This window comes from Callionymus lyra, chromosome 3, assembly GCF_982586985.1.
Source record: "Callionymus lyra chromosome 3, fCalLyr1.hap1.1, whole genome shotgun sequence".
Lineage (NCBI taxonomy): Eukaryota > Metazoa > Chordata > Actinopteri > Syngnathiformes > Callionymidae > Callionymus > Callionymus lyra.
The window spans coordinates 11,877,682-11,892,340 of NC_141820.1; the positions used below are offsets into that span (position 1 = coordinate 11,877,682).

Below are 14,659 nucleotides of genomic sequence, written 5' to 3' on the forward strand. Positions count from 1 at the left end.
CGCAGTCATCACATCTGTGGTCTGTAAATGCTGCAATACCAGAGTCAAGTACTCAACAATACTACAAATAAATCCTTGTTACTACAGATTGTTACCTGTAATTGCCAGATTGTTGCCGATACACACCTCTATCTTTTTGCTTGTATAAAAAAGGATGTTAATTTTATTTGGAATCCTTCACTAGTTTGTGTGATGTTTATATTTATTATACTGTCAATTCCAAGTGTGTTGTGCAGTACTTTGTAAAAAAAAAGATTTCATCTCCAGACAAACAGTGTTTTCAGTGGGCGGGGCTTAAGCACATTTTTAATGAAAAGAGAGTTTTGTCCAAACAGACATTGATGATACAATAGAGTCCAACATCTATTTTAAGAGATAGATTATTCGTTTTTGGCAGTATTTTTTAATACAGGAGGTAGGATTAGATGCTTCAGGTTAGGTTGACCAGGGAAGCAACAAAATACTTCTATACAGTTTATCCAGAGGTATCTAGAGAAGTAACACTCACTAATGAACCAAAGTTATATACATTTATTGTTAAGTAACTGAAACAAAACACAAAATCATAAAGATATTATTTACAAGTAGTAGTAGTAGAGAAGTAACACTCACTGATGAACCAAAGTTATATACATTTATTGTCAAGTAACTGAAACAAAACACAAAATCATGAAGACATTATTTACACATCCTAACAAAAAGCTGTAAAAGAGACGACAAAGATGGAATATTTGACTGTTTTAGAGGCAAAAATCCTCAGGGATTCTTCCAATTATAAATAAAAATGTATTCCTTCAAAATAAAACGTATCTTTGCCAAATAAAAAATTGCAACTTCAAGCTTCGGTAAAGATGATCTTGAGCTACTTCTTGGGGTACTCCTTCCTCCCTTTCGTGAAGTTCCGAACGCGGTGGATCTTGGCGAGCTGAGCCTCGATCGTCTTGATGATGTCCACGTTGTCGGGGATGTGGACGTAGCGCACGTTCCTGCCGGTGACGAACATGTCCGCCAGCTTGACCAGGCGCCCGTGCCGGTCCCGGTACAGAACCTCCTTCAGGCGCACGTTCATGTAGGCGTCCACGTTGACGAGGCGGCCCCGGGCCGTGCTCTCGTTCCTCAGGTCCACGGTGGTGACGTGACCCGCCAGGCCCTGCAGCAGAACCACCATGCTGTTCTCGGTGATGGCGCGCTCCTGGATGGAGTTCAGGACGCAGGCGTTGCTGTAATCGGAAGCGTCCGGAGACTCCATGGATGCTGGTGACAACGACAACAGTGTTTGTTTTTAGGACAATATCAACATCGACATAGAAGTACATTTATATATATTTAAAATTTCATTTTTTAATGGAAATATTGTAGATTTTTTTAAGCATTGAATCATATTCTAACAATTGAATTCAATCGTTGTTTTTTGTATTTTATAGTAAAAGTTTGAATTTGAAGTTTTTTGAATTACTATTTAAAAAAAAGAAGATTTTTAAACTTATTTCGGTTTTTAAACAACTCGTTTCAGTTGTTATTGTTTTTTTTACACAGAGTTTAATAGTCCAATTCCAATAATTCAAGAATCGCTCACTACTAATTAAAAAGTATTGGAATTTATAACGTTTCTTTTTTAATTATTAGGGGAAATAACATCACATTCTAGGTAGAAAAATCAATAAATTTGGATATATTAGTTTCTAATTAAATTCATTAAAATACAACAACAACTTCACTCTTTTAATGTAGTTTTAAATTATGGAATTAAATTATATTAAAATACATGTTATATTCTGATGTACTGACTCAAAAGGTGTATCTGTACAGTGTAAACAACACTGTAATTTAACACTGTAAAGTAATTTTTTTTATAAATGTGCACAAAGTCCACTATCAAGTAAAACTGCCAAAACACACAATTCGACCCCATTTACACACTTGACAGTAGGTAGGTAGCACTGTATTGATCCCTTTTTTACAACTAGCCACAGCAAATACAGAATCTTTTAATAAAAAATAAATCAAAATAAAATAAGAACAAGAACAAAGAGAAATAAAGAGAAAGAACAAGATGATACAATCGAACTAATTGGTGTTCATGCAACAGGATTTGTCTGTAAATCCGCCAGACCAGGTCTATGTTTTGAAAATGTTGCTTATTTATTTCCAAACTACCAGTAATGTATACAACTAAAAATCAAGGTCTCCAGCATTGTAGAAAATCATATTATTATTATTAATAATATTTTTATTCAAATTGTTTTGTTATTAAATGGAAGTTTGTTTTTTAAAAACGTGTTCAGAGAATTTGTTTTAATATTATTATTATTATTATTATATGTATTTATTTGTAAATTGCTCTCACGTTCTTGCTTTGTCGTTTGTTTTACCTCAATAAAATGTTAAAATTCTCTTCAAATACTGGCGTTTTTAATACAAAAATCAAGAATAATTTATTTTAAACTATACGAGAAAATCGTTAACGACAATATCGCCCAACTCTAGTACAGATACATACATATATATACAGTTTATATTGACACATTTGTAATAACAATAATAGCCCAATAAAATGACCCTAAATTCTTTGGATTATAAAAGACAAATAACAACAGATAAATTGTTCAAGTAGCACAGGGTGATTCATCAACAGCTTAAACGAAGTTTAAGTAAAATAAAACATATTATATCAAAGCTTGTTTAAAAACACTCAGACAGAAAGGTCACGTGCTCATAGGAAGCAGGAAGTGCCAAGTCACGTGCAGACGAACCATATTGAAGATAAAAAACCTTTTAAAACGTATTTAAAATACAAATAAAACATATTTTACCAGAGTTGGTTTCTTGACGCGTGGTTTTGTTGACATCAGTTCCCGCGCGAGAACACAACCAGGAAGTACTGGGAAATGACGTCATCGGTAGGTTCAAATTATATAGTGCTACCGCCCCCTGCTGGTTGCTATTTTGCCCTACACATCACGGCTATTTCTCTTAACCGTTTAAACTACAAAAAAAATGACGCGCTTGGACTTTAATTGCGCCACAAATATATTATTTAAAATTAATAAATTCAGTTTGGCAAAGATTATATTAGTCGTTTTTATCGCGTTGTCAATTCTTCAACTGATTGATCATTTCAAACATATATGTTTTTTTGTAATCGTGTATCGCAATATGATGTTTCAACATATTACACATGTAGGTTCCTGACTTGTCTTTTAGCATATACTAGACAGATTATTGGTTTTGAAAAATTATAATTGATTTAATTAACATTTTGGAATATTCTCGTTATCTTCTATACGTTCAATTTACTCTGTTATAATCGCATTTTTTATTCTTTCAATTCTTTTTTTTTTGTAAAAAAAAACAAACAAAAAAAACAGTGTGATAACTTAATTGTCAATTGAGGAAATTATTAATTAAAATTAAAAATGAACATTATTAATTTGTATTCAGTTAGTATTTGAAACTCTACAAATAATAATTTGTCCAAAAAATATTTTCGGGAATGTGTTGATGTTGCTTTGTTAATAAGATGGAAATAATTAAATTAGACATGTCTTTATTTACTGGGGGATTGGGGGTGGTCAGGATGCTCCCCGTCAGAGGTCGTCCATCATGGCTAAAAGGTCATCTCCCTTGTTGTCGCTCATAACTCCGGGTTGATGTAGTGAAGCGAACTGGCTGGCGATGGTTGCGAGTTCATTTGCGGTCTGTTCATCCTACGAGAGAAAAAAAAAAAAGGCATCAAACTAAAAATGTCGCCACTTACTCTCCCCGAGTTACCTGAGTGGCCTGAATGTTCACCACCTTGGACCCGTCGGGCGAGTCGGGGCGCCCCCTACACAGGAGGAGGAGGAACACAAGTCATCTTCACGTCTGAGGAAAGTACAAGTCGAAACTCACGTCTCGTCCTCCTGCAGCAATGAAGCGAAAAGATCGATCTGAAAGTCGGGGTCACCGGGCCCCTCCTTCAATCCGCCCATCAGGCGAGCCAGCAGGTTCAGCTCCTCTTTGGCCAGAAGGTTCGGAGTGTCGTCTGTCTCCTGTCGACACACGGTTGAAAACCACCTCAAAGCTAGTTTGGTTGAAACCAACTTCCAGATGAAAACCAGAAGACCTTGCCGGAGGAGCATGTTTTCGTCTCCTCGACGGGAACGTCCGAGAACCTTCGAATGAACGGATTGTTAGAGATTATTTGGAGCCTCTTGTCCAGGATTCAATCCGTACATATTCAACCCCAGTGTCGTGACTCTGTCCCCGTGCAGCTCCAGCGAACCCTCCTTGAGCGCTCGGCCGTAACTTCCTCCGCAGGGAAACTCGCTTCGTCGCTTTTCTCTTCCGTTGCTGTGGAACGTCCTGGAACAGATATCGGTGATCAAGAAATCCAGATCATCAACAAAATGAATTAAGATTAATTCACCTCTGGTGTCATTTACCGCTTTGGCAGAATTAAAAACAAGTTTTTTACACCCAAGTTTTAAGCCAAAATTTGACATAATAAGACCAAGAATAAAATATGTTGTTTGGGATCTTTGTGGGCCACATAAAATGACTTTGCGGGCCAGATTTGGCCCAAGGGCCATACGTTTTCATTTGTTTGACAAAAAACTGCACAAAGAAAAAAGCTCAAATAATCTTAAAACTGGTTTCTGGTTAAACCAGTTTGAAAGTTCAAAATGTATTCAGTCACAAGATCGGCTCAATCTGGAGTTGTCTCTCCTGCAGTTGATACAAAACTCTGCAGCGAGAATTCTGACCTGCTCTAGTAGAAGAACTCACAATTCCCCAATCCTTAAAACTATTCACCGACTGCCAGTTTCTTTCAGGATCAATTTTAAAATTCTGGTTCTTACTTTCAGATCTATTCATGGTCAGACCTTCCATCAGTGATCTGATCCAGCCTTACATCCCAGCTCGGGCTCTGAGGTCCGTGGATCAGAATCTACTGATGGTTCCTGAACACGCTTCTGGCCCAGAGGACTACTTAAAAAACAACTTATTAATTTTGTGTAAATGTAAAAATGATGGAATCGAAGTATTAAATCAATATTAAATGCTTAAAAAACAACATTTCAATTAAAGAATTTAAATGTTGAATTCAACCATTCTAAATTCCGAGGACACTGACGTACTTCCATAGTACAGTCGGTATGTTCTCATACCTTATTATCCCTGGAACGTCCACCCTATGAGGTACAGGTCCTCCAGTCGACACAATAAAGCGTCCGTTGGGATTCTGAACTTTGTTTTTTAGGAACACCGACACCTGAAAGACACCCACAGACAAGTTTGATCATCAAAACCACAGAGACGTGAAGAAGACATGGACTCACGCGGATGTGACTGTCTTGAAGAAATGTGAGCATCGTCTGTCGTAGAAGTTGAAATTCACCTTCTGTCAGCGACGAGTATTCCTGCACGGAGACAGACGTACGTTTGCTCACTGTGTTTTCGGAAACATGAGAAAGTATCACCTCCATCAACTTCCTTTGAGTCCCCTGCACTTGATTGAGCACCGCGGGCGTGTCCTTGACCAGCTGCTTGATGGCGTCCATGTGGTTGTACGTGATGAGCAGCAGATCTTTAGGGCGTGGACACTGAAACACTTGGTACTTGAAGGCCATGATCATCAACTCAAACAGCTGTGAAGGAATATAAGGGTTGGTATGCAACGGATTTAGTTTGTTTTACCTACCTACCTACCTACCTACCTACCTACCTACCTACCTACCTACCTACCTACCTACCTACCTACCTACCTACCTACCTACCTACCTACCTACCTACCTACCCACCTACCTACCCACCTAATCACCCACCCACCCACCCACCTACCTACCTACCTACCTACCTACCTACCTACCTACCTACCTACCTACCTACCTACCTACCTACCTACCTACCTACCTACCTACCTACCTACCTACCTACCTACCTACCTACCTACCTACCTACCTACCTACCTACCTACCTACCTACCTACCTACCTACCTACTTACCTACCTACCTACCTACCTACCTACCTGCCTACCTGCCTACCTTCCTACTTACCCACCTACCTACCCACCTACCAACCTAACCACCCACCCAACTACCCACCTACCTATGTACCTACCCACCTACCTACCTACCTACCTACCTACCTACCTACGTACCTACCTACCTACATACATACATACATACCTACCTACCTACCTACCTACCTACCTACCTACCTACCTACCTACCTACCTACCTACCTACCTACCTACCTACCTACCTACCTACCTACCTACCTACCTACCTACCTACCCACCATCCTACCATCCTACCTACCTACCTACCTACCTACCTACCTACCTACCTACCTACCTACCTACCTACCTACCTACCTACCTACCTACCTACCTACCTACCTACCTACCTACCTACCTACCTACCTACCTACCTACCTACCTACCTACCTACCTACCTACCTACCTACCTACCTACCTACCTACCTACCTACCTACCTACCTACCTACCTACCTACCTACCTACCTACCAATCTACCTACCTACCTACCTATCTACCTACCTACCTACCTACCTGCCTACCTACCTAGCTACCTACCTACCCAACTACCTACCTACCTACATACCTACCATCCTACCAACCTACCTACCTACCAACCTAAACAACCAACCACCCTCCCGCTGACCCACCTACCTATGTACCTACCCACCTACCTACCTACCTACCTACCTACTTACCTACCTACCTACCTACCTACCTACCTACCTACCTACCTACCTACCTACCTACCCACCTACCTACCTACCTACCTACCTAACTCCCTACCTACCTACCTACCTACCTACCCATCCATCCATCCATCTATCCATTGTCATGTAAGCAACTTACCTTGTCCATGCTAACGACGCTGAGTCTTAAAATTGATGAATGTGCCAGTCGACTTAAAATAGTTTTCAGAGTTCTGTGAGAATAAATCTGCTGAGGTCCAAAGAGTTGATCCACGAACGATTTACTGAACATGGTCGCAACGATGTCGTTCATGACTGTGGGGAAAGACGGAAACATTTAATTTGTGACTTTATTGTTCTTATTAATAAAATTTCATACTGTACTCAATGACCTCTCTTGTGTGTGCTAATGCTAATCACAACCAGCAGTATTACATTCAAGTCTTTATATACTGGAAGTTTGACATACAACAAGCATACTGTATATTGTATATTATTTAACAACTTCCATGATGTTTTTTTAAATAATAAAATACATACCTCTTTTCCTGTCTTTTTCCGACCACATTCCCGCTGCTATCGGTGCAAGACAGAGGAGTTTGTTGCAAGCAGCATGTTGTCTTTGCATACAAAGAATGTCTAAATTCTACCGACAATCTAGTCGCATACCTTTGTCTGCATTGTCTTCTGGAGCACAATGAGCCTTAAGACGTTGGTCCAGGACGTACAGCATCTCCCCTCCTAGGTTGATGACGACCAGAGGTACAGTCCTCATAGACATCTTGAAGCTCAAGTGAACGAAACCAATTAAAGTGCAAATGAAAGTATTTAGGAATAAAAGTGCATTTTGTCTTCCGGTTGTTGTGTTTGCATCGACATGGTCAATTGCAATGCAAGGCTTGTTCAAAGCTGTTCTAACTAAGAGGTGACAGGTGGTCAGGAAGAGGATCAGCTGTAACAGGATTGAAGCCGATTGGCTGGGATGAGAATGACGTTGAGTTAAACTGTTACTGTACGGTATTTGTTGGGGAAATGTTACCACTACGACTACAATTAATACAACTATTTATCCATTATAGTACAAAAAAATTAAATTACTCAGCATTTAAATGTGGCCTAAAAATTGAATTTAGGATTATTTAATTTGAGGTAAAAAAAATGTTATATAATTTTAAATCACTAAGAAATGTACAAATATTAAATAAACGGGAGTAAAATATAAGGAAGAGTTAGATTTAGTATTGTTTAACAAATAGCTGTGTCATTTAACGAATACGTGTATTAACATTATTAAAAAATAAATATATATCTTATTATTATTTATTTATTTTAAACAAAATTGAAATCATAAATACACTGGTGCCATATAAAATTAGATGTTCACTCACCAGGTCTGAAAAAAATGATTACGTGATGAAAGACAATAACATAAACAAACAAAAAAATAAAATAATAATACATGATTTGACAAATGACAAAGCAATCCCATATAAGAAGTTCTGGATGATACCAAAAATCAGGTATATTTTAAAGCCATTATTGCGAAACATTTCAAAGAAAGAAACGAAACGTGAGAGTTTTTCCTGCCGCCATGTTCATCATCGTCCACATCACTGATGCGTTGATAACCGTGTTTTTGGAGTTTTTCTACCTCTTTATATCAGTTAGAGATGAGATGAATAAAGTTTCAAGAGGCCCAACAAAGACACGTGCTCTTCATCAACTTCTTCGCACCTAAAAGCATGATGGCGTGCGTTCTTATCGGATTCATGTGAAGCCTACGTGCATTCATGTGACTGTTTCCTCGTTATTTTGATCCCCCAGATAATATTTAGCTTTTTTATACTTCTGGTTTTTATGAACACAAACTCTTAATACTAAATATCCTGGAAGTTGTACATCTTTCTAATGATAAAGTGCCACAATTTTTAATCACTTTCACATATTTACCCTTTGTAAGCATTTTTCTTATAGATCTGTCTTATTCTGACTGATAGTCGTTGGTTAAATCTAAAAACCTCGATGTTCATCTGCCAAGTTAAAGCTGAATTTATCAGAATCAGAATCCTTTATTTGTCCCGCAAGGAGAAATTCGGTTTAAACAGCAGAGCAATATACAAACAAATAAAAACACCCAGAAATAAAATAATAAAATGAAAAAAATCGAAATAGAATAAAATAGAATTCTGCACCATATTATATATACAAAATATTTACAAAAATAACAAGAAGAGGTGCTGTTAAATATTATCTGGCTGTGTTCTTGTTGTTCTTCTTCTTGTTTATGAATATGTTTGAATCTTTTTTCATATAACAAACACATCTTGTGTTGTCTGTGTGTGAAAATAAATGATTTGAACCATAATTATGTTTTAACATTTCTTCTTCCTTCTGCACTGAATAAATCAGAATCAGAATTTATTGTCATTGCACATAGTACAACCAAATTAAAGTGCATCATCCAGATGGTGCATATTACGACACAGGTTCCAAGTTAAAATATCAAAGAAGGGTTAAAAAGATGCATAAAAAAGTAAGAAAGAAAGATAAATAGAGAAGCAGCAGAGGTAAGAGGTTTTATAATATTGTCTCGTTATTAAAAGTGCAATGTTTTGTTTTCAAGGCGCTCTGACATGTGGTCCGAACAAATTTGTATTGATCCTTGTTTGTGTTTATTCAGTTCAGGTATAGCTGAGGGGTAGAAACTGTTCTTGAGTCTGTTTGTGCGAGTTTTGATGGACCTGTTCACCGTCTACCAGAGGGCGGCAGGTGAACAGGTTAGAAACAGGTTAGCAAGGGTTCAGGATGTTGGAGGTAAAGATGTCATTCAGGGCGGGCAGAGGCTGGTGTTGATGACCCTCCGTAGTACTGTCCTGTCCAGTGTACTGCAGTAACATACCCTATGGTTATACAGTAGGACAACACACTCTGGATGGAGCAGCAGTAGAAGGACAGCAGCAGCTTCTCCTCCAGGTTGTTGTTCCTGAGGATCCTCAGAAAGTAAAGTCGCTGCTGGGCCTTCTTGACTACTGTAGTCAGAGAAGCTGTGGAGCTCACCGTCGGAGTGAAGCTGTGGAGCTCACCATCGGAGTGAAGCTGTGGAGCTCACCATCGGAGTGTTGCCGACATCAAGTGTTGGCGGTGGACAAGGAAGCAAAAGTGAAGCAAATGGCGTGAACACTGACATATAAATAAAAAGGTTAATGTAGTTTCCACTAGACTCCACTTTAGCTTGGAGTGAATAGATTGCCAAGCAAAACACCAGCTAAAGGTGAGGTCACTTTTGTGAAATTGACTTGATTCACTTTGGTTTGTTTCACTGATGACTTGGCGGTTATTTTGAAAACAAGTTAAAAAAAACATCGGAAGACTTTGATGCTATTATATGCCTTTAAACTATGACAATGTGTTGTTAATATTTTTAAAAGTGCCAGGTTTTGCGAAAATTAACTGATAAAAGTGAAAAAGTAAATTGAATGAAGCAATAATTATGTATTTAGCTGAACGTTGACTCTTCGTCCAGTTCCACCAATCGTAGGCGAGAAGCTGCTGATGGTAAAGAGATTGCAAGATGTTGATGCAATTTCTTCTTAATAAATCCTAATGTTTTCCCTTTTCTTGATCAGAAAACAAATGCAATAAAAAAACATAAATTCCGACTGTATCAACAGTTTATAATTGTTCTTTTTAAATATATTTTTTAAATGGATCACACTGTTGTAAAGGAGTTCAGACGAGCTCCGGTGTAAATGTTTATATTTATTTTATATTTCATCAACTTCTTCGCACCTAAAAGCATGATGGCGTGCGTTCTTATCAGATTCATGTGAAGCCTACGTGCATTCATGTGACTGTTTCCTCGTTATTTTGATCCCCCAGAGATATGTAGCTTTTTTATACTTCTGGTTTTTATGAACACAAACATATTTTAGTGTCAGACACCAATAGTTTTGTTGCCTCAAGTTGTTTACACGCTGTTGGCTGGAATCATTTTCCTCAACTGTTTTTCAAGAGGGTGTTATCTTAATACTAAATATCCTGGAAGTTGTACATCTTTCCACTGATAAAGTGCCACAATTTTTAATCACTTTCGCTGATTTACTCTTTGTAAGCGTGATTCTTATAGATCTGTCTTATTCTGACTTATAGTCGTTGATTGAATCTAAAAACCTCGATGTTCATCTGCCAAGTTAAAGCTGAATTTATGAATATGTTTGAATCTATTTTTCATATAACAAACACATCTTGTGTTGTCTGTGTGTGAAAATAAATGATTTGAACCATAATTATGTTTTAACATTTCTTCTTCCTTCTGCACTGAATGAATCAGAATCAGAATTTATTGTCATTGCACATAGTACAACCAAATTAAAGTGCATCATCCAGACGGTGCAAATTACGACATGTTTCAAGTTAAAATATCAAAGACGGGTTAAAAAGATGCATAAAAAAGTAAGAAAGAAAGATAAATAGAGAAGCAGCAGAGGTAAGAGGTTTTATAATATTGTCTCTTTATCAAAAGTGCAATGTTTTTTTTTCAAGGTGCTCTGACATGTGGTGTGAACAAATGTCTTTATTGATCCTTGTTTGTGTTTATTCAGTTCAGGTATAGCTGAGGGGTAGAAACTGTTCTTGAGTCTGTTTGTGCGAGTTTTGATGGACCTGTTCACCGTCTACCAGAGGGCGGCAGGTGAACAGGTTAGAAACAGGTTAGCAAGGGTTCAGGATGTTGGAGGTAAAGATGTCATTCAGGGCGTGCAGAGGCTGGTGTTGATGACCCTCCGTAGTACTGTCCTGTCCACTGTACTGCAGTAACATACCCTATGGTTATACAGTAGGACAACACACTCTGGATGGAGCAGCAGTAGAAGGACAGCAGCAGCTTCTCCTCCAGGTTGTTGTTCCTGAGGATCCTCAGAAAGTAAAGTCGCTGCTGGGCCTTCTTGACTATTGTAGTGGTGTTTGTAGTTCAGGAGAAATCCTCTGAGATGTCTGTACCAAGAAATCTGAAACTCTATCCACAGTCCCCATTAATCAGTAGGGGTCGGGGGTCGCCGCCCTGAACACATTTGTAGTGTCGGAGAAAATGGACGTCAGCGTTTACAGTCACAAGGTTAATTGGCTTTTGTCTGTCTGGTTATTGACTTGTGCTTTGGCTAGAAATGGAATCAAGTCAGAGAAGCTGTGGAGCTCATCATCGGAGTGAAGCTGTGGAGCTCACCATCGGAGTGTTGCCGACATCAAGCATTGACGGTGGACAAGGAAGCAAAAGTGAAGCAAATGGCATGAACACTGACATATAATTAAAAAGGTTAATGTAGTTTCCAATAGACTCCACTTTAGCATGGAGCGAATAGATTGCTAAGCAAAACACCAGCTAAAGGTGAGGTCACTTTTGTGAAATTGACTTGATTCACTTTGGTTTGTTTCGAAGACGACTTGCCGGTCATTTTGAAAATAAGTTTAAAAAAAACATCGGAACTTTAATGCTATTATATGCCTTTAAACTATGACAATGTGATGTTAATATTTTTTAAAAGTGCCAGGTTTTGCAAAATTAACTGATAAAAGTGAAAAAGTAAATTGAATGAAGCAATAATTATGTTTTTAGCTGAACTGCATTAAAATATTTTGAACCATGTGAACAGTTCTGTTGATGCTTCACACCTGATAAAGCCGACAGGAAGTAGCATGCAGAGCATCGTCCTAAAGATATTATATTATAAAGCAGCAGCAGAGTCGACTCGCACTCACAGACGAAGACATGGCTGCACTGATCCTGCTGCTGGTGGCGCTCTTCTCCGACAAAATCCTCGCTGAAATCCTCAAGTTCGAAGGAGACTCTCATGACTTCTTTCTGAACCAAACAGCTGATGACTTCTGCTTGATCTCAAGATGGAGTGGTGAGGAGAAGAAACTCCTGTGGAACTCTTCACGGCATCATGACTCCATCCTGCAGAGAGAAGCTTCTTATGAAATTTACCCTTTGAAAGTTTCAGACTCGGGTCAGTACCAAGAACAGTGCTGGACCCAGAACAACGTGACGCACGAGAGGAACTCCACTCTCCTGGTTTGTGACACACGAATGACGATACTTCAGTACTTGAACCCTTATGTTGGACAGACACTGGAGCTGACCTGTGACGGTGTGGGACCAAACCAGATTGTCCAGTGGGCTTTACTTTATGACAACCACAGCACAGAAAATGTTGAATTAGCTTTAATCGATGACGAAACATCTTCAATGTACAAACTAGAGCGAGGGAAGAACGAATCATCTCTTCTGGTAACGATTGACGTAAGTTCCGATCGGTTCTATTATTACTGTCTGGAGAAGAACCATCAGCGCTGTGACGTACTGAAAGAGTTTTACGTTTCTATAAAATCGAAATACATTCACGGCTGGGTGGGAGAGAGTCTGGATCTGAACTGCTCTGACGTCAGTGAAGGCAAACCCCATGTGTGGAGTATCTTTAAATCAGGGAGGAAGATTGACGAGAGTCACAACTTCACGCTGATGTTTCCATCACTGACCTTGAACCAAACAGGTACATACATCTGTGATCGCATTGGTCAGGATACCTATTACTACCTGATTGTGTGTCCTGAGTCCGACCCGCATGCTGACGCGTTCTTCACCGGAGGAGAGAACGTGACTCTGCAATGCGGCGACCGCAAACAGCGTGAAGACATTCTCTGGTTCATGAAGACAAACAGAACTGAAGGAAGACAATCGCATGTTTTATATCAAGGACAAAAAGACAGAATCTTCCACTCCGACACGAGCCTGGTGATCACTAACATCTCTCTGGAAGACAACGGAGAGTTCTGGTGTGTGATTATGAAAGGCAGACGTTGTGTGTTCACATCTAGGACCCTTGTAATGTTCGGAGAGCCAGAGGTGGAACACCATCTTGTGAGGTCTGTGCTGCTCAGCGTTGTGATCTTCATGATGTATGTTGTTGTTGTTGTTATTGTTGTTGTTGTGTTCTGGAGGAGCAGGAGTAGAGATCAGCACCCGGTACCTATGGAGGAAGTGGAGATGTCGGATCTGTCTCCAGCGTCAGCGGATGTGCAGCCAGAGACTCTCTGAGGCGTCAACATGATCCTCGTGTGTTTGGATGAATCTTTCTTTGACTGTTTGTAATCATTGTGACTCTTGTCTCCTCTTCAGTATTAATAAAGTTTAACCATTGACCTCCAATAAAAGACTCCAGTTTTTTTTTCTGTAGAGATGAAGTCGATGAGTGTACGTCAGATATTATTCTGCCTTCTTTCTTACCGTTTTCCTTCTTTCTGCTCTTCAGTCTGGTTCTCTACATGTATCTGAATGATGTCTCTTCATGCCTTTTTCAAATATTTTCTCCAGAAAACAAGGTGGTCCATAACCTCCTTATTAATCTCCTTTCTGATCACATCACCAACCGCTTTAATTCAATAATAATGTATCCTATTTGACAAGAGAACACAGTGGATGTTTCTAAATGTCTCCCATCTTGCTGAGCAAAAGCAAAAAAACCTTTCTACACTTGTAAAGTTATTATTATTATTATTTTGAATTATTTTATTTTGTCACGTGTTCTGTTATTTTGAAAACCTTTAACCGGAAGTTGTTGCTTATCGCGCGAGTGTCAAAAGGCAGAAAAGGGGGTTATATTTACGACCAGAAATGCCCACTTGGCAACATGAGGTGAGAAAGAGACAAAGATGTTCCAGAGAATCCAGTGTCGATGCTTGATAAGGAGGCAAAAGTGGTTCTTTAATGTGTTATTTGTAACATTTTTACCTTTTTTCTAATGTTGTTTATTCTCTCCAAAATCAAGTTCTGCTGTGTCAGTAAACATCAGTAAAAAGTGGCTATAAAAAAAACACTTTGGTGCAGAGGTATGGAAGTAAATCAATGCCAGCAGAACATTCAATGGTTCAATTAATTTTTTTAAGTATTGAAA

General features: G+C 38.8%; 2 protein-coding genes across 2 annotated transcripts; both read right to left on the reverse strand.

The window, feature by feature from the left end:
- Positions 1 to 620: 620 nt before the first annotated feature.
- On the reverse strand, positions 621 to 2,879 carry lsm10 (LSM10, U7 small nuclear RNA associated). The gene is made up of 2 exons (XM_087785695.1): positions 2,814 to 2,879; positions 621 to 1,254 (listed from the first exon to the last, which is right to left on the reverse strand). Exon 2 carries the CDS (start codon positions 1,247 to 1,249, stop codon positions 863 to 865), a length of 387 nt encoding a protein of 128 aa, XP_087641821.1. The 5' UTR covers positions 1,250 to 1,254; positions 2,814 to 2,879; the 3' UTR covers positions 621 to 862.
- A 708-nt stretch (positions 2,880 to 3,587) lies between these two features.
- oscp1a (organic solute carrier partner 1a) lies at positions 3,588 to 13,889 on the reverse strand. The gene is made up of 11 exons (XM_087785696.1): positions 12,465 to 13,889; positions 7,380 to 7,491; positions 7,251 to 7,286; positions 6,871 to 7,025; positions 5,322 to 5,630; positions 5,151 to 5,254; positions 4,216 to 4,344; positions 4,106 to 4,154; positions 3,892 to 4,031; positions 3,772 to 3,826; positions 3,588 to 3,707 (listed from the first exon to the last, which is right to left on the reverse strand). Exons 1-11 carry the CDS (start codon positions 12,474 to 12,476, stop codon positions 3,588 to 3,590), a joined length of 1,221 nt encoding a protein of 406 aa, XP_087641822.1. The 5' UTR covers positions 12,477 to 13,889.
- Positions 13,890 to 14,659: the final 770 nt, after the last annotated feature.

What these genes read in the sequence shown, in the direction of transcription:
- lsm10 (XM_087785695.1), bottom strand. Translation starts at nt 1,249, where the DNA reads ATGGAGTCTCCGGACGCTTCCGATTACAGCAACGCCTGCGTCCTGAAC.
- oscp1a (XM_087785696.1), bottom strand. An exon ending in GGAAAAAGACAGGAAAAGAG is followed by an intron (nt 7,026 to 7,250) that starts GTATGTATTTTA and finishes CTTTCCCCACAG; the next exon opens with TCATGAACGACATCGTTGCG. An exon ending in AAACATGCTCCTCCGGCAAG is followed by an intron (nt 4,032 to 4,105) that starts GTCTTCTGGTTT and finishes GTGTGTCGACAG; the next exon opens with GAGACAGACGACACTCCGAA.